Source organism: Podarcis cretensis (genome assembly GCF_951804945.1).
Source record: "Podarcis cretensis genome assembly, chromosome: 13".
NCBI classification, from domain to species: domain Eukaryota; kingdom Metazoa; phylum Chordata; class Lepidosauria; order Squamata; family Lacertidae; genus Podarcis; species Podarcis cretensis.
The window spans coordinates 12,823,049-12,847,245 of record NC_137182.1 but is presented as its reverse complement, the minus strand read 5'-3'; the positions used below and the strand labels follow the sequence as shown (position 1 = coordinate 12,847,245).

Sequence of the window (24,197 nt, the reverse complement as noted above, 5' to 3'; positions counted from 1 at the left end):
GGATAAGGGACTGTCCCGCCAAATAAGGGACACTTAACAGCTATGCTCAGGATGAGAACAGAAATCGTGCTCCAGCAGCGTGGCGGTAGCAGGAGGCCCCATTAGCTAAAGTGGTGCTTCAGGTTAAGAACAGTTTCAGGTTAAGAACGGACCACTGGAACAAATTAAGTACGTAACCAAAGGTATCACTGTATAGGGGAACTCTTTAGGTGTTTTGTAGCAGGAGGGTCTAGGACAGAGCCCTGGATCAAAGTGATAATCCAAAAGTCTTACTACCCCTAATGAAAGACTATCTAATTCAACCATTAATGGAGGTTTGTAATGAAATTATGGAGGGGAAAAGAGCGCCGGAGTCGTGGAAAGATGCTTACATCACGCTTATACCGAAAAATGAACAAGAAAAGACACAACTTAAGAACTACCGCCCCATATCCCTGCTTAATGTGGATTACAAATTTTTTGCGGATATTTTAGCTAAAAGATTAAAAAAAGTTTTAGCAGGAATTATACATAAAGACCAAGCAGGCTTTCTCCCAGGTAGACACATGTTAAATAATACAAGGAACTTAATTGACATTTTGGAAAAACTACAAGTTCATATCAACACGAAAGCTGTATTGATATTCATCGATGCAGAGAAAGCCTTTGATAATATTTCTTGGAGTTTTATGAAGAAAAACTTGCAAGGGATGGGGGTGGGAGAAAGGTTTGGAAACAGTATAGGGGCGATTTATTCCGAACAAAAGGCAAAATTAATAGTGAACAACGCAGTTACAGAAGAAGTTAAGATAGAGAAAGGGACACGACAAGGCTGCCCAATTTCCTCTCTGCTTTTTATTTCAGTCCTGGAGGTCTTGCTGAACATGATTAGAAGGGACCAACAGATTCAGGGTATACAGGTCGGAGCCAAACAATATAAATTGAAAGCTTATGCAGATGACCTAGTTTTGACACTACAGGAGCCAATCCCTAGTACTAGAAGAGCTTTGGAAATAATACAAGAATTTGGTCAGGTGGCGGGGTTTAAACTCAATAAATCAAAAACTATGGTTTTAGAGAAGAATTTAACACCAATTGAGAAGGAAAGGTTTCAGGGAGAAACAGGACTAACAGTGGTGAAAAAAGTAAAATATCTAGGGGTGAATATGACTTCGAAGAATGTTAATTTATTTAAAGATAATTACGAAAAGTGTTGGTCTGAAGTGAAAAAAGATCTTGAAACATGGACAAACTTAAAGCTTTCCTTACTGGGTAGAATAGCAGTTATTAAAATGAATGTGTTGCCAAGATTGTTGTTTTTGTTTCAAACGTTACAGATAATTGACAAGATGGACTGTTTCAAGAAGTGGCAAAAAGAAATTTCTAGATTTGTCTGGCAGGGTAAAAAACCCAGAATAAAATATAAAATTCTTACTGACGCAAAGGATAGAGGGGGGTTTGCCCTGCCGGACCTTAGACTATATTATGAGGCAGCAGCTTTTTGCTGGCTGAAGGAATGGCTACTTCTTGAGAACACAGACATTCTTGATTTGGAAGGATATGATAATGTTTTTGGATGGCATGCATACTTGTGGTACGGTAAGGACAAAATATACAAGGCGTTCAAAAACCATATTGTCAGGAAAGCATTGCTTAATGTATGGGTCAGATATAAAGATCTTTTGGAGAACAAAACCCCAAGGTGGCTCTCACCTATGGAAGCAAAGGCTTTGAAAAAACTTAATATGGAAACTAACTGGCCAAAATATTGTGAAATTTTGGAACAGGAGGGTGATAAATTGAAATTGCAGAGCTATGAGAAACTTAAAGATAAGGTGCGAGATTGGTTACATTACTTTCAAGTAAGAGAGGCCTACAATATAGACAGGAAAAATGGTTTCCAGGTGGAAAAATCAAAATTGGAAACAGAATTGTTAGAGCCCAGGGCTAAGATATTGTCAAGAATGTACAATCTGCTGTTGAAATGGAATACTGAGGATGAAACGGTAAAATCTGCTATGATAAAATGGGCACAAGATGTTGCTCATAACATTATGTTTGCTGACTGGGAGCAGTTGTGGACCACCGGTATGAAATTTACGGCATGTAATGCCTTAAGAGAGAATATTATGAAAATGATATATAGGTGGTACATGACCCCAGTCAAGCTAGCAAAAATCTACCATTTGCCCGATAATAAATGTTGGAAATGTAACGAAACGGAAGGAACATTCTTTCACCTTTGGTGGGCCAGCCCAAGGATCAAGGCTTTCTGGGAAATGATCTATAATGAACTGAAAAAAGTATTTAAGTATACTTTCCTAAAAAAACCAGAGGCCTTTCTCCTGGGCATGGTCGGTCAATTGGTGTTAAAGAAGGATAGAATTTTTTTTATGTATGCTACAGCAGCAGCAAGAATACTTATCGCAAAGCACTGGAAGACACAAGACCTACCCACCTTGGAAGAATGGCAGATGCAAGTAACAGACTATATGGAATTGGCAGAAATGACTGGCAGAATCCGAGATCAAGGAGAAGAGCAGGTGGAAGAAGATTGGAAGAAGTTCAAAGTTTATCTACAAAAACATTGCAAAATCTATGAATGTTAAGGGCATTGTAAATGAAATGAAGGGGTTCTAGCGATTAAGATGAATAAGTGTATAAAGGGAAGGACAAAGGATGAATTTGAATAACATGATATTGCTGAATAAATTTTTAAAGTGGAATACAAGAAAGGTAGGCGGGCGGAAGTAAGGAAAATAAGATTTGAAATGGTATTAACTTGAAAGAGAGTTTCTTTTTTTAATGCTAAATTTCTTTTTTTATGTTTTTATTTTCTTTTTCATTTTTCTGTTTGTATTTTGATGTGTATGTTTGTTTTGTGATTTTAGTTAATTTTATTACTGTTAATTTTGTAAAACCTAATAAAATATGATTATAAAAAATAAAAAAAAGTCTTACTACCCCTATAGCTTTCCTAGTTGATTCCACACTAGTGATTTAGTCTGCAACCACTTGCTTGTTATGCAGAATCCAGGCAATGTTACGGCCAACTTACTGCATTTAAATTGCTGTGGCTGCTGTTGTCCTCCCATCATTTTCAGGCCTATGGGGATGATTCCTACCTGCCCCCACCCCGCCCATGCAATTGCGGCACCAGCTTGAATTAGAGTTTTGTTTTTGGGTTTTTTAGGGCTTCTGTGTCTCAATCAGAAACTTGCGCTTTGTAGCTTCTGTCTCTAATTGCTTCCTGTTCAGCACGGTGTTGCATTAGTGCCGTTGACCATTAACTGGTTAGTTCCTGTTCCCTGAAGGAAAGTGGCTTGATTTACTGAGGTTTTCCTTTTCCTTTATTAAAGTGTGAAATGACAGTATTTCGCCATAAAATAAAAAAGGAAAAAAAACAATGAGAGGGAAAGACTGTGTGAAGCTCTCCACCCCCACCCCAAGGAATGAGATCTTGCTAATTAAGGGGCAGCTCATCACTAATGCCATGCCACTTTAACAGGAAGCAATTGGAGGCAAAAGCTGCAAGGAAGAAGTGTTTAATCAAAGTTGCAGGGTGCTGCTGAATGCTATTTGCTTTTGACTAGGGATGGTGTAGAAATGTGATTCAATCTGCATTTAAAGATGAATTGCATTTTCCAAAACAGGAAGAGAAAACAAACCACAGCCGTCCTTTGAAATCTCCAGTCAAGTAACGTGTACAAAAAGGCATATACAGTGGTACCTTGGGTTAAATACTTAATTCATTCTGGAGGTCTGTTCTTAACCTGAAACTGTTCTTAACCTGAAGCATCACTTTAGCTAATGGGGCCTCCTGCTGCTGCTGCGCCGCCGGAGCACAATTTCTGTTCTTATCCTGAAGCAAAGTTCTTAACCTGAAGCACTATTTCTGGGTTAACAGAGTCTGTAATCTGAAGCATATGTAACCTGAAGCGTATGTAACCCGAGGTACCACTGTATTAGTGAAAATGACATACAACAACCCATTATATTACGGAAAAATGGTCTGCAGAAATATGTATATTAGACAAAATTGCATAGAAAATATGTACATTTTGAGAGATTTGCACTAAAATGTGGGTGAACTTTTTTTTTTTTATTAAGAAAAAGGAAAAAACAGATACAAAACAAAAAAAAGAAAAAAAGACATAAAACAAACAAAATCAACAGCATATCAACAAGAGCAACTAAACATACAACAAAGAAAAAAATACATCAAATTATAACACAACATTAATTGACTTCCCTCCATCACGGTTTGAGCTATATCTCCGCTTTATCTTCCTGCGGTATCTTTTTACCACCTTTATCTGTACATCTCAGGGTCTATGTTACGCCTACTGTAATTTTGATATTTCCTAAATTTGATTCTATATATGCAATAAATTTGCTCCAGTCATTAATAAATTTTACATTTTTTTGGTGCCTGATCTTCTGTGTCATCCTTGCTAGTTCTATATACTCCATTAACTTAGATTGCCATTCTCTGATAGTTGGGATGTTAGAGGTTTTCCAGTTTTGCGCTAGCAATATCCTGGCAGCTACCGTTGCGTATTGGAACATAGTTTGGTCTTCTTGCCTAATCTCGTCTCCAACCATTCCTAGTAAGAAGGCTTCAGGTTTTTTAGGGAAGGTATATTTCAGAATTTTTTTTAATTCATCATAAATAAGTCCCCAAAACCTTTTCACTTCTTCGCATGCCCACCACATATGGTGGAAATCACCCTCTTTTGATTTGCATTTCCAGCAAGTTTTGTCCCCGGTCTTATACATTTTTTCCAATTTCACAGGGGTGATATACCACCTGTACATCATTTTTTGTAAATTTTCTCGGAGCCCAACACATGCTGTGAATTTCATGTCCTTGTTCCAAAGTTTCACCCACCTGTCATAATTTAAATTGTATCCAAGGTCCATGGCCCATTTAATCATGACCTCCTTTATCTCTTCATCCTTGGTGTCCCACTCTAATAATTGATTAATCCCTCTAAGTCCAACAAATCAGTGTTTTTCAGAGTAATCCATTCCTTGACCCAACACAAACACGAGGCCTCATAATATAGTTTCAAATTCGGAACGGCGAACCCTCCCCTATCTCTACGATCTGTAAGTAGTTTAAATTTGATTCTTGCTCTTTTACCCTGCCAGATAAATCTGGACAGGGTTTTCTGCCAATCTTTAAACATTGTCATACCCCTAATCACCGGGATGTTTTGAAATAAAAACAACAACTTTGGAAGAGTGCTCATCTTAATTGCTGCCATTCTACCCGACCAGGAGAGTTTTATCCTACTCCATGTGTCTAAGTCTTTTTTAATCTCTCTCCAGGTCCTTATATAATTATCTTCTGCTAGGTTTATATTTTTGGCAGAAACCCAGATGCCCAAATATTTTACCTTTCTTACCACCTTGATTCCTGTTTGCAGCTCTAACTGATTTCTTAAGTCTTCAGTTAGGTCCTTCGTCAACATCTTGGTTTTGACTTTGTTTAGTCTAAAACCGGACAGTTTTCCAAATTCTTCCAGTATATCTATAACTTTACCGATACTCTCTACTGGTTCCTCTAGCGTTATTACCAAATCATCGGCGTAGGCCTTTAATTTATATTCCTTTGTTCCTATTCTGATTCCTCTTATTTCCGAGGTTTCCCTTATTTTGTTTGTGATTACTTCTAACACCATAATAAATAAGAGAGGGGATAGGGGGCAGCCCTGTCTTGTACCTTTCGAAATCTCGAACGAATTAGTCTCTTAATTGCTTAATTATCTCTTCTTTTTTTAATTCTCTTAATTTCTTTCTGTAATTATTCTGTTGGATTAAAAAACCTCTTAGAATCGCCTTACTGGCGTCCCAGACTATGTCAATTTTTGTTTCCTTGTTCAAGTTCATATCAAAGTATTCTTTCAGGGTGGTTTTAGCCTTTTCGATCGTCTCTTCATTTTCAAGTAAATAATCATTCATTCTCCATCTATATGGGCCTGAAGATTTACATTTTATTTCCAAAACAATTGGGTTATGGTCAGAGAGGGTTCTGGGTAGTATTTCACATTTCGTTGTTCTTATCAATAACTCTCTCGAGACCCATATCTGATCAATTCTACCCCAACTCTGATGTGGCTCTGAAAAATACGTGAATTGTTTCGTTGTTGGGTTTTTGTGTCTCCAAATGTCGATCAAATCTAAATTTTCTTGAAGGTTATTAAATGATTTTGGGAGTTTCCCTTGATTCAATTTCCTTTTTTTTTTCATTTCTATCTAATTCTGGTATGGGTACTCCATTCAGGTCTCCAAGCAGAATTAATTTATGATTTTCCAATTCTAATAATACTTGTTCCAGTTTTTTAAAAAACTCTGCTTTGTTCGTATTAGCGGCATAGACAGTTACTACGTTAAGTTTTTCCCCTTGGTGGTTAATTTGAACTCCCAGAATTCTTCCCTCATCATCTTTACAAATTAGTACAGGTTCCAATTTTTCTTTAACGTAAATCACCAGCCCTCTTTTTTTATTTACATCTGAGTTAATGAACTCTGCTCCTAACTTTTTGTTTATCAAAATATGTTTGTGTTTTTTAGCCACATGTGTCTCTTGCCAGCAAATCACGTCATAATTTTTATTCCTCGAGACTTTTTCTACTTTATTCCTTTTTGATTTTTCGTTCAAACCATTAACATTCCAAGTCAAAAAATGCAAAGACATTACTAAAATTAGTTTCTATTTGTTCAATTTAAATTTTTAAACTTATGTTTTGGGGCTTCCTTTCTCTATGTACTCTTCCTCTTCTGCCTCCTCGCCTCTCACGTCTCCCTCCTCTTCTTCTGTTTCTTCTTCTCCGGCTTCTTTCTCTTCCCGTCTCTCTCTCTTCTCCTTCTTTTCTTTATTCACCTTCCTACTTCCCTCTCTGCCTCTTAACCTGTCTTCCACCTTACCAAGCTCTTTCTCATACCTTCTCAGAAATTTTTCCACCTCTTGGGAGTCTGTCAGTTTAAATCTTTTGTCTTTAAAAAAGAAGGCAATCCCTTTAGGGAATTCCCATCTATATTGTATGTCATTTCTCCTCAAGACACCTGTTATCTGCCTGTATCCTTCCCTTTTGCGGAGAAGTCTAACTGGTATTTCTTTAAGGACGATAATTGGTCTCCCATCGATTATTAATTTTCTATGATAACTATTTTTTAGTAATAAATTCTTCATCTCAATTGAGTTGAAGATTACTAAACAATCCCCGAGGAGTTTTTTTGATTTATTTTGCTGGGTTCTCATTCTTATTCTAAAGGCATTCTCTATCGTATGTGCCACCTCTTCCTCTTTTAACTCCAGCCATTTAGTTAGCTCCTTAATCATTTTCTCTTTTATGTTCTCTTTTGTCCCCTCTCCTATTCCTCTGAATTTTAAATGAAGTTGTTTCTGTCGCATTTCTGTCACCGCTAAATTGTCCCATATTTGCTCCTGCATTTTGTTCACTTCTCTCACTTCTTCCTTTATCTTTTCTGTCTCTTTTTTCTGTTCTCTCATCTCTTTTTGAATTTTTTTACTGGTTTCTTCACATAATTTTGACTTGACAGATAATTCTTGGATTTTAGTGGAGAGTTCTCCTACTGCCCCTTCTATCTTTCTATCAACTCTTGCACTTCTCCTAGTTTATTTTCCATGTAGATTTCATTTTGTTTAAACTCCTTAATCTTCAACCAAAGAATATCTAAATCTTTAATTTCTTCCTGTAGGGATGACTTTCTTTCAGCTGGGGTCCCCCCCCCTTTTTTCCATTCTTTCCCAACATTGTATCCCTGTTTTCACGTTTTGTGTTTTGTAACTAAATCTCTCCCTTAAAGGGCTCACAATCTCTTCTCCTTCTTATACAGAGATTATAGAGTTCTACTTCCCCACCATCTCCAAGAGTATCTGAAATATCCACAATTTTATAGAAGATCTCCCTCCAATATCTGGTCTTAATCTGTAGGTGTAATTTTTAAATCTAATTCACCACGTTTCCAAATTACTTATTAATCTTTTTTTAAACCAGAGGGCAGAGGCCCTGTCTCACAAAACTAGGAGGGGGAAAGAGAAAGTACACAAATTAGATATTTTCCAACAGTATTGAGGAGAAAGACCCTACAAAGAAGTCCCTCTTCAATGCAGAGTAATTAGCTGGGTTGAATCAAGTCAGCAGTCTTTTTTAAAGAGCGCAGAGAGGGAACCAAAAGTGTTGCCCACTCTTTTTTACATTAATTATTCTGGTCGTAGCCCTAGATTTTTCAGCCACTTGATGGCCTAATCCAGCCTAGGTAACATATATATAAAAAAAAACCGGTGCAGCCTAAAAGGAAGAGGTCTCAAAAAAAAAAAAATGTTGTAAAAAAGTTGTAGAAATATCCAGCTCCAGCTCCTTCAATCAAAGTTTACTAGTATTATTATTATTATTATTATTATTTTTAGGGCTGTGGCATTAAAGGTCAGTGGGAGGGGATCCAATATTCAAGCTTTCCAAGTCCTATTCCAGCGCCAAAAGGGTTGTAAGAGGTTGTAAAGTTACAAAGTTAATCAGTACAGTTATTAAATGTGGGTGAACTTTCATGAGAGTTTGTTTGTTTGAATGGCAAACTAATGTGGAAATGTGAACTTAAGGCTGGAACAATGAAAAATAAAGAGAACCCAGAACTGCCAATTTCACCCATCCCTACTTCTGAGTAAACAGGATAAAAGGATCACCCTTTTAAATTCCACTTCTAGCTGATGACAGAAAAGGAATCCCCTCAGCTGTAACCTCTGGGTCTGGATACCTCAAGGATATGAAAGAATAGGTCCTCGAAATGTAACAAGAAGTCCGCAAGTGTAAGAGTTCCCAACCTCATACAAAAACTGCATGCTAGAGTAAACTGAGGTCCAGGAAAAATATGCTACCAAATCAGAAGGTGGTGGATGGGTGCGAAGTTTGTTACCAGGAAATGTGCTTCCTTGCAGATTAGAAGGCAATTTCCAAAAATAACATGCCACTTTGTAGGGAAAACAAACTCCCAATGTAGCAGGTAATTGAGAGTTATGAAACAACAAATAGAAAGCCTGAACAGAAATATGGGCAAACTGTGCCAAAAATAAATAGAAAGGAAATCCTGTGTACCAAGCCTATTTGCATGCAGAAATCCATCAGTTACAGTACATCGTTTTTTGCTTAAGATAAGAGTGTCCCCTCCTCCACCACAGCTTTGAAAGGCTAGGGTGACAGAACTGAAAGATTCCAAGAAAATAGGGATTTGTGGCAGAGCTGCAGTCTGCAACCACACTTAATTACTGAGCCTATGACCACATTTCCATCTATTTATTTGTTCCATCGCATTTCTAACCTGCCATTTTGCCATAAGGTTCCAGGGTGTGTTACACAAAATAAAAATAACACAATATTAAAATCTACTTTGGCCACCTCATGAGAAGACTCCCTGGAAAAGACCCTGATGTTGGGAAAGATGGAGGGCACAAGGAGAAGGGGACGACAGAGGGCGAGATGGTTGGACAGTGTTATAGAAGGGACCAACATGAGTTTGACCAAACTGCGGGAGGCAGTGGAAGACAGGAGTGCCTGGCGCGCTCTGGTCCATGGGGTGACGAAGAGTTGGACACGACTAAACAACAACAACAAAATCAGCTGGGGGTGGAATTAACAGCCATATTTCAGCAGCTTGCTTCATAAACCTAAACAATCCTGTTGTCAATTCGCCATCTTGCCCAGCCAGACCTCCACCCCTGAAAATTTTTTATTCCCAGCCAAAGCCAGCCAACAGTCCATACAGCACACATTACAGAGGTACCTCGGGTTACATAAGCTTCAGGTTACATACGCTTCAGGTTACAGACTCCACTAACCCAGAAATAGTGCTTCAGGTTAAGAACTTTGCTTCAGGATGAGAACAGAAATCGTGCTCCAGCGGCGCGGCAGCAGCAGCAGCAGCAGCAGGAGGCCCCATTAGCTAAAGTGATGCTTCAGGTTAAGAACAGTTTCAGGTTAAGTACGGACCTCCGGAACGAATTAAGTACTTAACCCGAGGTACCACTGTATCTGGGCCGTGTAGCTGTGCCTTAAAAATATATTTATTTTTTGGGTGCTAGGACACAAATGGTCCAAGATAATCTGGATTAGGACCCTAGCTTTGAGGGCAGAGGGCTTTAGCCCTTTGCTCCTGGTTGCGGCCTTTATCAAGATTGTGCGTGCAACTGTATACCCCCTCAATAGTCCCAAGTCCTCTCATGTCGTCTGCGTATTGCAAAAACAGCACAATAAAATGTCAGTAATATCTACAACATATGGTTCATCATCAGTGGCCAGCACAGACGTTTTTGGTTCATGAATTGGTTTAAACAAAAAACAAAACAAAGGGGAAGCAGGATAGAACACAGTTAACAGATAACATTAAACATTGCATAGCTGAATGCCTCATCAGGAGAACTTATGGTTGTGCTTAGGTTAAGTATGAGTCATTTTTTCTGTTAGGTTACCAATGAAACAAAATAAAGTGTTGTTCTACTAACGAACACAGGAAGTGGGTTCAAAGTGACCCACTTTCTGTGTTCATTAGTAGAACAACACTATATATATATATATGTTTGAATATAAACGTAGATCAACCATGTTGAGCAAAACACTGATGCATGGATTGTTCATTTCCTGAAGTATTGGCATATGTTGTGAAATTAACCCACACATAGATCTTTCTTGATCCATCTATGTGTCAACCATAGCTTATTTGTTATTCTCTCAAGGATGGCGGTTTCCCAGACTGGCCTACCTTTGTGCCAGAAAGGGCTTCCCCGTGTCTGGTTGTGTTGTATCTCACCTCTTATAATAAATGGTTTATTAATTCTTTATTCATCCAGACTCTTGTCTTGAAATATATTTAATAAAGCCAATCTCAGTTGCCTTTGTTATCTGTAGAGTTACTTTGCCTGCAACCAGCTGATGGGCTAGAAATATAGACTTCACAATGGCGATGCCTAATCTTATACCTCATTAGCCTTTATTTACAGCTTCTCCACCAATCTCTGACAGGGCCACCTTGCCTTATTTTAATCCCCAATGGGAGCACTGGTACAGCATGAGGCCATCAGCTCGCTCTGTAGTTAGTATAAAACTGGCTACACTTCCTCAAAACAGTCTAAATCCCCAATCAATGTAAACTGTCTTCGGTGCCTGAGAGCAAAATAAATAAAACATGATCACAGTCACAAACTGTAGCCACTTAAACTGAGGAGAGAAATCTGGATTCATAAATAGGTGATCTAGAGTTGACTGGCAGGGCTGGAAAGGTCTTGGGGGGCAGCACCAGATCTGACCAGCTCATCCACCCCACAGATTTGCTTACTGGCAATCCACACCACAATTCACCATAAGCAGAGAGCATGAACCCAGCAGAATGCAGATTGCAGACAAACAGCTTCAGATGGCTCCATAAAATGAGTCAAACCACGTCCTGCAATTGGTAGTCAAGACAAGAGCTCACCTACACTTTCACTTGACCCACGCCTAGAAAGCGTGGGTCCAAGCGGTTTGCGTTTGACCCATGCTTTCTAGGCCCAGGTCCAAATGGTTTTCCCCTTGCTCTGCTCCTTTCCTAGGGAAAACCTAGGATGGGTTCTGAATGGGTATTAATAATGGGTATTATAAATTGGTATTGTTATAATTAGGCTATTATTGGACTGTACAGTCGTACCTTGGAAGCCGAATGCCTTGGTTCTCGAACAAATCAGCTCCTGAACAATCAAAACCTGGAAGTGAGTGTTCCAGTTTTCGAACGATTTCCAGAAGCTGAACGTCCAGCGTGCTTCCAATTTGCTGCAGGATACTCCTGCAGCCAATCAGAAGCCGCGCTTTGGTTTTCAAACGGTTCCAGGAGACGAACGGGCTCCCAAAACGCATTCTGTTCGAAAACCAAGGTACCACTGTAATTGAAAACTAATAAAAATTATTATAAAAAATAGGAAAAGATGAAACAAATATGAAACAAATATCGTCATTTATATACATCAAAAGTCACCAGGAAATTTTTGAACTTGAAATTATTGCTCTAACAGACAACGTGCTTTCTTTAAAAAGAAATTTTATCTTTGAGTTTAACATCTACATTAAGGGTGACCAAAGACTTTGGGGAAATAGAGCAAGTCTCTTATTGTGTCTAAAGATAACATTTAGAAAGATATCTATTGGAAGAGTTTCAGAATTTTAAAAAGAGTTAATTATAGCATTCTGGACTTGGACCACAGTTAAAGTGCAACTTCTGCATAAATAAGAGTTGATGAAGGACTAAGAGAGGAAACTGTGTTAAAAAAAAATTCTGTAGAGATTCCAAATTCATAATATGCAAAAAATCATCCCGGCCCATTTTCCTGCCCCAAACAAAACCTGAACCGTTTATTTTGCTTCCATCTATATTTTTTCCATTAAGTTCCATTAAAGGCTGGAAGTGATATACTGAAATTTTCATTACTTCCCCAAATTTGCATAACAGTTATAAATTGGTTATACAAAATGATTCTACTAAAATCACATCAAACATACCCCCCCCAAAAAAAATGTGTGTAACTTGCTATGTTTAAAGTAAGTTAATCTATATTTCAAGGTGTGCGTTAACTGCATCCTGTATTTTGTTATTCCAGAATAAAATGAACAAAATTATTATTCTGTTGCCTGCCTTCTCTGACCCTTATTATATTAGTTCGTTTAACCATATGAGCTATGATTAACCTAAGGTTACCAGATTTTTTTCAATGAATCTGGGGACACTTTTCAACTTCAATAGATTTTGTATGGGGACTGATTTGTAAATCTGGGATACGGGGACGTCTGGTACCCTTAGACTAACCATCACAATGTGAATTCCCCGTTCCCTTTTTTAACCAACCAGCATTTATTGATTTTTTTGCTGTACTTTCATGGAAGTATGGCTTATAAATATTTAAATAGATCAGCATTCCATATCTTTGTCTCTCCAAGAGTCTCGTGATAGCGAGGAATTGGCTTTTTCTACTCTTGACATATAACTATCCAAGCTTCTGCCAGTAGGCAGTTATCTATACTGTATTAGTGTTACCTAACTTGCACCATAAGTGGTTTCTATCAGCTGAATCACATGCCATAGCTAAAGTTCACAAAAGCCACATAAAGATGTTTATTGGGGCCCTTAGTACTTTGTTGAGCAATATGGTAGAAGGTCACACAATGGTCAGAAATATTTTGGCCCCATCTGACTGCAGCTTGTTTAGTGTATAAAATAGGTGTCCTGCCAGACAGAGGGAGGGGGAAGAGGATGCTATTTAACCTCATCTGTCACAACGCACCTGTTGTTAGTTACTTTCAGGTCTCACTGATTTCAACGAGAAAACGTTTTCCCATTGCAGGAATCTGTGCAGCTTTAGCTGAGAGTGTTGTGTCCTGTGTGCCGCACACAAGTGCCACAGATAAAGCTGAGGGTTGGAGTGGGGAGGCAAAATATTTATCCTGTCTGGGGAGGAAACTAGTTCCTGACCTCAAATATGAGATGTCATCTCAAAAATCTGAGGGGTCTCTTTTCTGCACTACTTCTTGTTGTGCCTTCCTCCGACACCCTGCAAGAAGAACAAGACAAAAACTGTTGCTCAGTCAAACACACACACACACACACACACACACACACACGGTCTTGCCATTGGACTCCACGACACATCCACACTGGCCGTCAGTCTCTGCTGGGGTCCATGACAACCTTTTCATAGACAAATACCCAGGGGTTTTTTTTCAGCTGGAACTCGCCAGAACTCAGTTCTGGCACCTCTCAGGTGGGCGCCATTGCCATTATAAGAGAACAAGGCAGGCATTCTGGTGGTGAGTTCTGGCACTTCTTTTTCAAGAAAAATAGCACTACTAATACCCCTGGCCCCATCTCAAATCATCCAGTCTTCTAGCATCTCTCTTCTTTTTAAATTAGGGGTTCCCCCCCCCTTATTTTTCGAATAAAAGAAGAATAAACTAAGGAACTCATATAACAACAAATTACAAAACACATCCTGATCAGTGTACCAGCATGTACACTATCTTGTGATAAACATTTGAAAATATAATTCCAAAAGGTCTTGTCACATTCTTATGTACGCCGAGGGAGGATTTCTGTCACTGTTAAGTTGTGGGTGAACATATCAGACGACACAGCGATTCTTCAAACAGCTCTTGTTTATTCACAGGCCAGAACAGAACTGAACTGAAGGGTTCAGCCAGTCTGCTTATATAGAGCTTCACTACAACGCAACAGTAACCACTTTCTGTAACTATCCAATCACTGAACGTCACTTTCAATCCCTTATTTGCATATGTGGACCTGAGTGAAAACTATCTACAATATCCCGCTGCTGGCTCAGGGTGAGAACTTCAGTACATAACAGTCACTTTCTTGTTTCTTTACAAAATTATTATAAAATAATAAGGGACTAGTATTTCCTCTGGCAGTTTTGGGTTGGCATGTCAGTTTCCCAGCTAACACTATTGACGATACTCTACTGTACCAGGATTCAACATTTAAACCTTCTCCATGTTTCCAACACCTTCCATTCTTGCTTAGCCTCTCTCTTCTTGGCTAGCCCCTTTGCATGCCACCTGGCTTCTCCTAGCTCCCCTGCAACATCAATTCCTTTGCCCTTTGTGTGAGAAGAAAATATCCCCAAAAGACATACAGGGAAGGAAAAGTCCACCTCATCTTCTGCCCACTGCACAAAGCAGTCAAAAGGCATGTGTTCACGTTACAACTTTAGAGCACAGTGAACACACCGAAGGGTTTGATGTGCAGGGATGTCTTTGCCCTGTACAAAGTTGTTCACATCTTGGCTAGAGAGAAATTAAAGGTAAAGGTAAAGGGACCCCTGACCATTAGGTCCAGTCATGACCAACTCTGGGGTTGCAGCGCTCATCTCCCTTTATTGGCTGAGGGAGCCGGCGTACAGCTTCCGGGTCATGTGGCCAGCATGACTAAGCCACTTCTGGCGAACCAAGCAGCACACAGAAACGCCGTTTACCTTCCCGCCTATTTATCTACTTGCACTTTGATGTGCTTTCGAACTGCTAGGTTGGCAGGAGCAGGGACCAAGCAACGGGAGCTCATCCCGTCGCGGGGATTCGAACCGCTGACCTTCTGATCAGCAAGTTCTAGGCTCTGTGGTTTAACTCACAGCGCCACCCGCATCCAAGAGACAAATTAGGAATGGCTTATGGACTGCAGACAGGACGAAGCTGTTCTGAGACACAACAAACTATGCATCAAACAGTAGTACCTTACAACAAAGAACAAAATACATATGCACTTTAAATATCATTGTGGGAATGTGGATTAAAAGCCCAGAAGTGGAAATGCAGTCACTGTGCAAGAAACAGGCCTAGACTACCTAGACTTGTTGGAAGCGCATGCCTGGAAAATGTATACGCCACCAGCCCTCACTTCTATTTGTTCTTTGGCAAGCCATGTCACTTTGCTGTCCCGTTAAAACACACAATTACACACTCTCTTCCTCTGTTAGCTCCTAGATCCTGTATGCAAGCTGGAAACAGTTCGTTCTTCATTGTGAGCGCTAACATTGAAGGAAGTTCCCTTCCTATGCTTGTACATCAAGAGAGGAGGCTGCAAAGAGTTCAGAAGAGGTAGGCTAGGAGCCAGACATTTGCAGTAATTCTCAGACTGCCACCTCCATGCTGGCAATCAACTGCAACACCCCACAAAGCAGGCTGCTGCTGCTGTTTAATGTTTAATCTTTTCTGAGGACATCTTTGCTTTTTGCACAGAGTGCACTTTCAAATCTGCATTACCAACCATGAGAACTAAATTTGACTTGTGGGGGCACTCTGGATTACTTAACCTGGAACAGAAGGCTAAGATATCAAAAACAGAAATCTGCTTTTAGTATGTGGCAAAACTTCCTCTTCACTCATGACCTGCTCCCCTTGGACACAGACCTTCCAGCCACAGCTTGGAGAAGAAGCACAGGGTGGAAAATACAGCCCAGTGATTCCATACCATTTGACTTCACACTACATGCCCTTTGCTTGCACCAGCTTGCCTGGCTGGCATGCTCACTTGAGTAAGAACATAGGGCTAAACCTTGCAGACCAAATGTAAGAGTCCTTCTTATTTAGTATCTTGTGTGGGTTAAACCACTGAGCCTAGGGCTTGCTGATCAGAAGGTCTGCAGTTCGAATCCCCGTGACGGGGTGAGCTCCCGTTGCTCGGTCCCTGCTCCTGCCAACCTAGCAGTTCGAAAGCATGTCAAAGTGCACGTAGATAAATAGGTACCGTTCCCGCAGGAAAGTTAACAGCATTTCCGTGCGCTGCTCTGGTTCGCCAGAAGCGGCTTAGTCATGCTGGCCACATGACTCGGAAGCTCCCTCAGCCAATAAAGCGAGATGAGCGCCGCAACCCAAGTCAGCCACGACCGGACCTAATTGGTCAGGGGTCCCTTTACCTTTACCTTATTCCACAGTGGTCAGACAGATCTGTCTATGCAGCCCAAAAACAGCACACTAGAGAGCATAACAAGAACCCTTCTTGATCTCACCCAACTTGTTCCTTCTACAAGGTGGCCAAGCAGATGCCCACAGGAAGCTCACAAACAGGACACAAGAGGAACAGCTTCCTCCTGCTGTTGTTTTCCAGAAGCTTGTATTCGGAATCAGGGTCCACCCTGAGAAGTAACACCATCCCAGAATCACGTTCTGTTTTGCAGGGTTGGAAGGAAAAGATGGGGTGAATGTGGCCCTTGATTCATGGGGGCACCATAACCATGATAACTGTAAGGTGTCTATGTTGAAACGGTTGGGATGCAACTCAGCTTGTACCTAATGCTGGTGGGGTTTGCATGGGGAGAAAGGAGATAGAGGGGCGTACCTCCCAGCTCCCTAGACCTTTGAGCTCACTGCCCTTTGCCAGTGCTGACCTCTCTTTTGATCCTAGACTGGTGTTTTTAGGGTTGCTGCCCTAACTTCTTGCTTCCCCGCTTGTACTTCTGAAGTCAAAAAAGAGGAGGAGATATCTTCTTGTGCCTCTCTCATAAGAACCTAAGACGAGCCTGCTGGATCAGCCCAAAGACCACAGCATCCTGTTCTCACAGTGGCCAAACACATGCCTGTGGGAAACCAAGAGCACAAGAGAACTTTCCCTTTGTGCGGTTTCTAGCAACTGGCGTTCATTTCTGAAGCATACTACCTTTGACAGCGGACGCACGGCATAGCTGCCAAAGCTAGCACCAACTGATAGCCAGTGTGGTGTAATGGTTAAGAGTCTCGTAATCTGGGGAACCAGGTTCGCGTCTCCACTCCTCCACATGCAGCTGCTGGGTGACCTTGGGCTAGTCACACTTCTCTGAAGTCTCTCAGCCCCACTCACCTCACAGAGTGTTTGTTGTGGGGGAGGAAGGGAAAGGAGAATGTTAGCCGCTTTGAGACTCCTTCGGGTAGTGATAAAGCGGGATATCAAATCCAAACTCCTCTTCTTCTTCCTCCATGAATTCCTCCAGTTCTCTTTCAAAGCTGCCCAGGTTGGTGACAATGACCGCTCCCCACTTAAAACGGGGGGCGCCTTTTGCGTGGACGCGTGCAGCCCTGGATCTGGAGTGGCCCCATCAGCATAGGCTTTGCCTTCCCTCAGGTGGGATACCTGGAGGTCCCCGCCTACCCCAGTGAGTTGTCCAATCCCACCTGGGGGAAGCGTTGCCAGGGAAACCAGGCCAGGTAAGGGGAGGGATTACCTGCCCACACAATAGAGGGTGGATCTTACTTGTTAATCCTCACTTGGCTCCAGAGCTTCTCTTTCAAAGCTGCCCAGGTTGGTGACAATCATTGCCTCCCGTGGGAGTTGAGCTGAACTGTGTGCTGCGTGAAGGAACACTTTCTCCTGCAGAGGTCAAAGGGCAAGCACGGCTCCTCTGCATCTCCAACTTAGTTAGAACAGGAAGTCTTCATTATCCAATTATGTATTACTTATAATAAACTTTCTTATCTTTCAGTCTTAAAGTCTGAGTGTGGTTGCTTTGAATTAAGGCAACAACTATTTGACACGCAGCCAGCTTTTCTTTTTTTATAAACTGCTCTGAGGTCTTTAGTTTTTTCTTTTTTCCTTACAATCAAGCAGTATATAAATTTTATTATATAAATAAAAGGTGTGCTAACTCTGCAAAGTAATTCAACAGTGTACACACATACGTTAACAAAAATAGCATTTGTTTCTTTTAATAATGTGTTAGTCGAAATCATTGGTAATGGGCAGTACTAAATATTATTGTGGTTGGGGGTGACGTGTCGCTGCAAGAAAAATAATAATGTGTACTACTCAAGTTAGTGGCAGCTGTGTAAACATTATGGTAGCATCCTGTGAATGAAGCTTCAGCAAGCGAGAATTAATTAAAACCTACCAGAGATCAAAGAGATGCGGGTCGTGCTGTGGATTAAACCACAGAGCCTAGGGCTTGCCAATCAGAAGGTCGGCAGTTCAAATCCCTGCAACGGGGTGAGCTCCCGTTGCTTGGTCCCTACTCCTGCCAACCTAGCCATTCGAAAGCACGAAGTGTAAGTAGATAAATAGGTACTGCTCCGGTGGGAAGGTAAACAGCATTTCCGTGCACTGCCAGCTCCCTCGGCCAATGAAGCGAGATGAGCGCCGCAACCCCAGAGTCGGCCACGACTGGACCTAATGGTCAGGGGTCCCTTTACCTTTACCTGAGATCAAATATGACAATCTTTTCAGTTGAACATGAAGGTAAAGGTAAAGGTACCCCTGCCCATACGGGCCAGTCTTGACAGACTCTGGGGTTGTGCGCCCATCTCACTCAAGAGGCCAGGGGCCAGCGCTGTCCGGAGACACTTCCGGGTCACGTGGCCAGCGTGACATCGCTGCTCTGGCGAGCCAGAGCCGCACACGGAAACGCCGTTTACCTTCCCGCTGGTAAGCGGTCCCTATTTATCTACTTGCACCCGGAGGTGCTTTCGAACTGCTAAATTGCAGAACAAATAAATTTCAGCCAAGTGAAAAACATTTTTTTCCTGCCATTAAACCTTGGAGGGTTACATCCTAAATAAATCTGTATAATATTGTGATTTTTTTCCATATTCTTTTTTATGTTCTGTGAGATCTAATAAGTATATCTTCCATTTTCCATTTTCTGATTTATTCTAGTAATACTGCCATATATTATTAAATAGTCTACATTACATGAATTTACTTGTTTATCATTTTGTCGCAGCTGCTGTTAATTTTTTATGTCGTAAAATATGTGGTTGGCTTAGGGACAGAAGAGCTGGTATAATGTAGTAGTTAAAGCAGTGGTGTCCAAACTTTTTCCAAAGAGGGCCAGATTTGATGAAGTGAAGGGCCGTGAGGGCCAACAAAAGTTGTTGACCTTTTTTTAGGCTTGATGTTGTTCAGGGTTTTTTTTAAAGATTTTACCACAGAAAATAAACCGCCACAGGGGCCAGATTAAACCAACCAGTGAGCTGGATTAGGCCACTGTGGTAGGACTTTGGACATGCCTGAGTTAAAGCATCAGACTAGGACCTGGAACACCAGGATTCAAATCTGCACCCACACACCCCAAGCCATGAAGGTCATTGAATGACCTTGGGCCACTCACTCACTCTCAGCCTAACCTACCTCACAGGGTTGTTGTAAGCAGAAAATTATGGGGAGGAGAATTATGTACACCAACTTGAGCTCCTTGGAGGAAACACTGGATAGAAATGTAATAAATAAATAAGTATGTCACATTGTTTGCTCCAGGTGCCAAGATACAAATTATGGCCCTGCTGCCTTGGGTCCTGGAGGAGGCAGTCATAGATAGCCTTATCACCTGTGACTTTGGCTAACCTAAAGCTGACAGCCAGCACATCTTGTGGCAATGAGTTCCGCAGTTCAGCTAGGCAGACTCCTCTTCTTTCTCTTAAATCTCCCACCATGCAGCTTCACTGGACTGTTCTAGCATTATGAGAGAGGGAGGAAATCCTATCTCCGTCCATTTTCTCCACACCACGCAGACTTATGGAACCCTCTATATATGCCCATCCTTAAATCTCCTGCTTCCTAAACGGAAGGAAGTCACCAACTCTTGCAAGCTTTCTTCATTGGAGAAGTGAACCGCAACCAATCATTCTGGTTCCTCTAATCTGCACCTTTTCCAGCCCTACAATGTCCTTTTTTGAGATGCAGGAAATGAACAGGGATTGTTGTTGTTTAGTCGTCTTCATGACCCCATGAACCAGAGCACGCCCCAGTTCATGCAGGTTCCATTTAACCACCAGCCCTTATCATCTCCCCTCAGCACCCAAACTTCTGTCTAAACTTGTGGGACATCCTCCCCTCTCAACATTATTTTATAGTAATGAATATCAGTAATTAGTTCTCCAATTGATAGAGAGGTATTCTAGCCAAATTACCTGGCTTACTGGTTTTTACACTATCCCCCACAATCCCTCACCGCCTCATTCCAATGCAGGCTCAGCCCAGGAACAGAAGAAGCCACAAGAGATCAATGCCTCAGTAGGAGGAATCAGGTTCTGCGTGGGACTTCAGGCAGCGAGGGGGGGGAACAATAGCTGCGCACCAAGAACGCACGATACCGTTAAATGGTGCTTGAAGTACAGCCACCCCCTCAAATAATTCTGGGTGATGTAGTTTGTTAAGCACTGCTGGGAACTGTAACTCTGTGAGGGAGAAACTACAGCACCCATAATTCTTTGAGGGAAACAATGAGCTCCGAATGGGCTTTGAAGGTGTAACTGTGTCCACAGCTCTCCATCGCTGCATTTTCTGACTCCTCAGTTTGGGGGTCATTAAGGAAATCAGCTCTGAGTGCTCACTGGAAGGACAGATCCTGAAGCTGAGGCTCCAATACTTTAGCCACCTCATGAGAAGACAAGACTCCCTGGAAAAGACCCTGATGTTGGGAAAGATGGAGGGCACAAGGAGAAGGGGACGACAGAGGACGAGATGGTTGGACAGTGTTCTCGAAGCTACCAGCATGAGTTTGACCAAACTGTGGGAGGCAGTGGAAGACAGGAGTGCCTGGCGTGCTCTGGTCCATGGGGTCACGAAGAGTCGGACACCACTAAACGACTAAACAACAACAACAAGGACCCTCAGGGAAACCTTTCTCAGTTTCTCCATCTGCAAAATGGAACACCAACAGCATCACGAGGAGGATAAATGGCATACAAAGGCAGGGCATGCAAAAATAAATGTTGACTACCACAGCTGATTATCTTTAATGTCATGGCAGTACTCCCGACAGGTACTGTATACAGGATATAAAAGGCTACCAGAAAAGCCCACTGCAGGAAACATCTGACTCTATGTTAAAATGAACAAGACAGGGTCAGATCGGGAGGCAACGGGAAAAAGCATCAAGACAGGGAAACCCCAGGGTAGTCTAGGCTTTGCTCAAGATCCAGAATTTGCTCCAGGGTCCTGAAGTTAGAAGCAACAGATATTATTCCGTGACAATAATATACTGTAAATTATATTTAATTTACACACACATATGTTGGCACTTTGGCATCAGAGGCAACTGATGAGATAAACTGTTGCGTTCACTGTGGCAGGGTAGAACAGGGATGTCAACTTGAATAAAATATTGGGGGTGGGGGACACACACAGGTAAGCTCCGCCCGCAGAACTGATCACATGACATGGCGCATGTGTACCATTTGAACAGCAACACCCATCAACTTTGGAGAGGCGATCCCCTCAAATATTTTATTGGGGGGTGACCAAAGGGGCCTCGGCCCCTAGGATTTGGCTCCTATGGGGCAGAAGGAGAGCTTTAGGCCCAACTGAAGGTGGATATTTTGCCCCATAGGAGCCAACTCCTAAGGGCTGTGGGGGCTTCTGTTCCCCCCACAATAAAACATTTGAGGGGGCTGGCTGACCCCCACAAAGTTGATGGGCGTTGCCATTCAAATAGTGTGCACTGTGTCATGTGGTTGCCTATGCTTACCTGGGGGGCCCCGCAATATTTTATTCAAGTTGGCACCCCTGTTTGCCCAGGCTGGTGCTGTGACCTTTCAGCTTGGCTCAGGTGTCAAAGTTACAGAAGGAGGGCCAAAGGAAGGACGCAGAAAAGTGAGAAAGATGCACCCAAAAGAAAAGTCTGGTTTTGCGGCTGAGGCTGGGCGGGGGCTTCGCCTCAGGTGTCTGCTTGGGCGGCCGGAGCTTACCTGCTGCTGGGAGTTGAAGTCTGTCAGGTTGGTGCTGTAATTCCAGCTGGCGGAGACACTCTCGAAGAAGACCGTCTCGCCGGTGCTGTTGTAGTCCTGGGCGAACTGCACGGCTCCCTCTTCGGTGTGGTTGTATTCTCCGGGCATGAGAGGGTCCTCCAGGGCGAGCGCCCCTCCGCCGCCGCCGCCGCCGCCGAGGAAGAGCAGCAGCAGCAGGAAGGTGGTGACAGGAGGCATCTTGGCGCCAGACGAGGCCGTCCCCGCGAAGAGCGCCGGCTTATAAAGCTGCCGCCGGCTCCCCGGAGACCCTGCCCACGCCCGCGCCTGCCTCGCTCCTCGGAGCAGATAAGCGCCAAGGCTGCCCTCGGGGGCTCGCCGCCGCCGCCGCCGAGCACTCGCCGCAAGGGCGGCCCCTCGCCTTGCCAAAGTCCGCTCCGGTGCCTCGCCGCCGTCACGGGCAAAACAAACGCGCGCCCAGGCGAAGAGGGCGCGCGAGGCGCGGAGAGCTGGAGGAGAAGCTTGGGCGCCCGTCCTCAGGAATGGCCGGGAGATGGGAAGTCGGTGGGGTGGGGTGGGAGTCCGGAGGAAGAGAAGGGACTTCAGGGCGGGAAGAGGCGCCTCGAAGAGCCCGCTGCTCTCCGGCCGGAGGAGAGCGGCGGCAAGCCGGACCCAGCTCAGAGGAAAGCATTCCAGTGGAGGGAGCGAGCGAGCGAGCGAGCGCTGCCTTCCTCGGCTCGCCAATTGGCCTCCAAGTCGCCGCCAGGTCTGGGCTCCGGCCTCTAGCCCGCGCTCGGGGTTTCTCGAGACCCCGCTCCTGGGGGGCGACGCCAGAGGGCGGGAAACCCACACACCAAAACATCCTGAGGCAAGGCAGGCACCAAAGGAGCAGCGGGGGAGAGGCGCTTTCTCCTCAGAAAGCCACAAGGGTCCAGGGACAGTAAGGAGTGAGGTGAGGTACCCTTGCCTCCCCCCTCCGGCACCGCATGGAATCGTCCACTGATTGGGTCAGATGGGGAAAAGGTGATGTGGGGAACCTTTGTGGCTCTCCAGGTGTTGCCCCAGAACGACTGCCAGCACCAGCACTGGCCATGTTGGCTGGGACCAGGGCTTCTTTTCTGACAGGATCCAGTACCAGCACCTCTTCCCCACCTCCTGCCCATGGCAGCCATTTTGTGGTGGTCCCCATGGCACTTGAGTACCAGGACTTTAAGCGATGGCTGAGGCCAGGGGTGCCAACTTGAATAAGATATTGGAAGAGGGAGGTAAGTCCCACCGCACATAATTGATCGCAAGACATGGTGCATGGGGACACCATTTGAATGGCAGTATCCGTTAACTGGGGGGGGGGGGGGTGTGCTCAAATATTTTATGGAGGGGGAAAAGGGACCTCAGCTCCTAGGAGTTGGGCTCCTATGACTGAGGCTGAAGAGAATTCTGGTCCAGTAACATCCGGAAGGCCACAGGTTTTCCCATCTTTGCTGGAAGGAAAGCGAAGTGTGGTCACCATGTGTGCACCTAGGTGTTCAGTCAGTATTGTCGGTGCCTCATCTACCTGTCTCTCACAATCATTTCCCCTTCACCTTTCCCTTTGGGAGAGCACTTTCCTCCCTCCAGGGTTTCCTCAGAGGCACCATCCCATATTCTAGTCTTACCAATAGAGGCGCAGGGCGCCAAGTTCTGGAGGGCACCAGAGAAGAGGCGGAGGCTGGATGTGGCGCCTCCCGGCATCAGCTCACCGCCCTCGCCTGCCTCCACCATGCCGTGCCGCACCCGGAGACTCCTGCCATGGCCACCTTGGCATGAAGTGCCGCGTCCAGTTTCCGCCTCTTCCACACCAGAGCCACCCTCCAGCCGCTGCCCACCTCCTCCAGCCCCGCCAGCAGCGCCGTTCTCCCTAAAAAACTCTGGGAAATGGGGTGGGGCGCTGGAGGGAGCTTTGCACCACGGCGCCGGATATGCTTAAGACGGCCCTGTCAAGTACCTTTGAAAAGCCCTCCTGGATCAAGCAAAGAA

At 43.4% G+C, this 24,197-nt stretch overlaps 1 protein-coding gene across 1 annotated transcript in view; it reads right to left on the bottom strand.

Moving 5' to 3' along the window:
* ACE (angiotensin I converting enzyme) overlaps positions 1-22,453 on the bottom strand; it is a 74,428-nt gene extending 51,975 nt beyond the window's left edge. Inside the window, exon 1 of the mRNA XM_079949279.1 lies at positions 22,185-22,453. Within this exon, the coding sequence (XP_079805405.1) occupies positions 22,185-22,421 (237 nt within the window). The 5' untranslated portion in view covers positions 22,422-22,453. The remainder of the gene's footprint in view (positions 1-22,184) is intronic.
* Between the last annotated feature and the right edge of the window lie 1,744 nt (positions 22,454-24,197).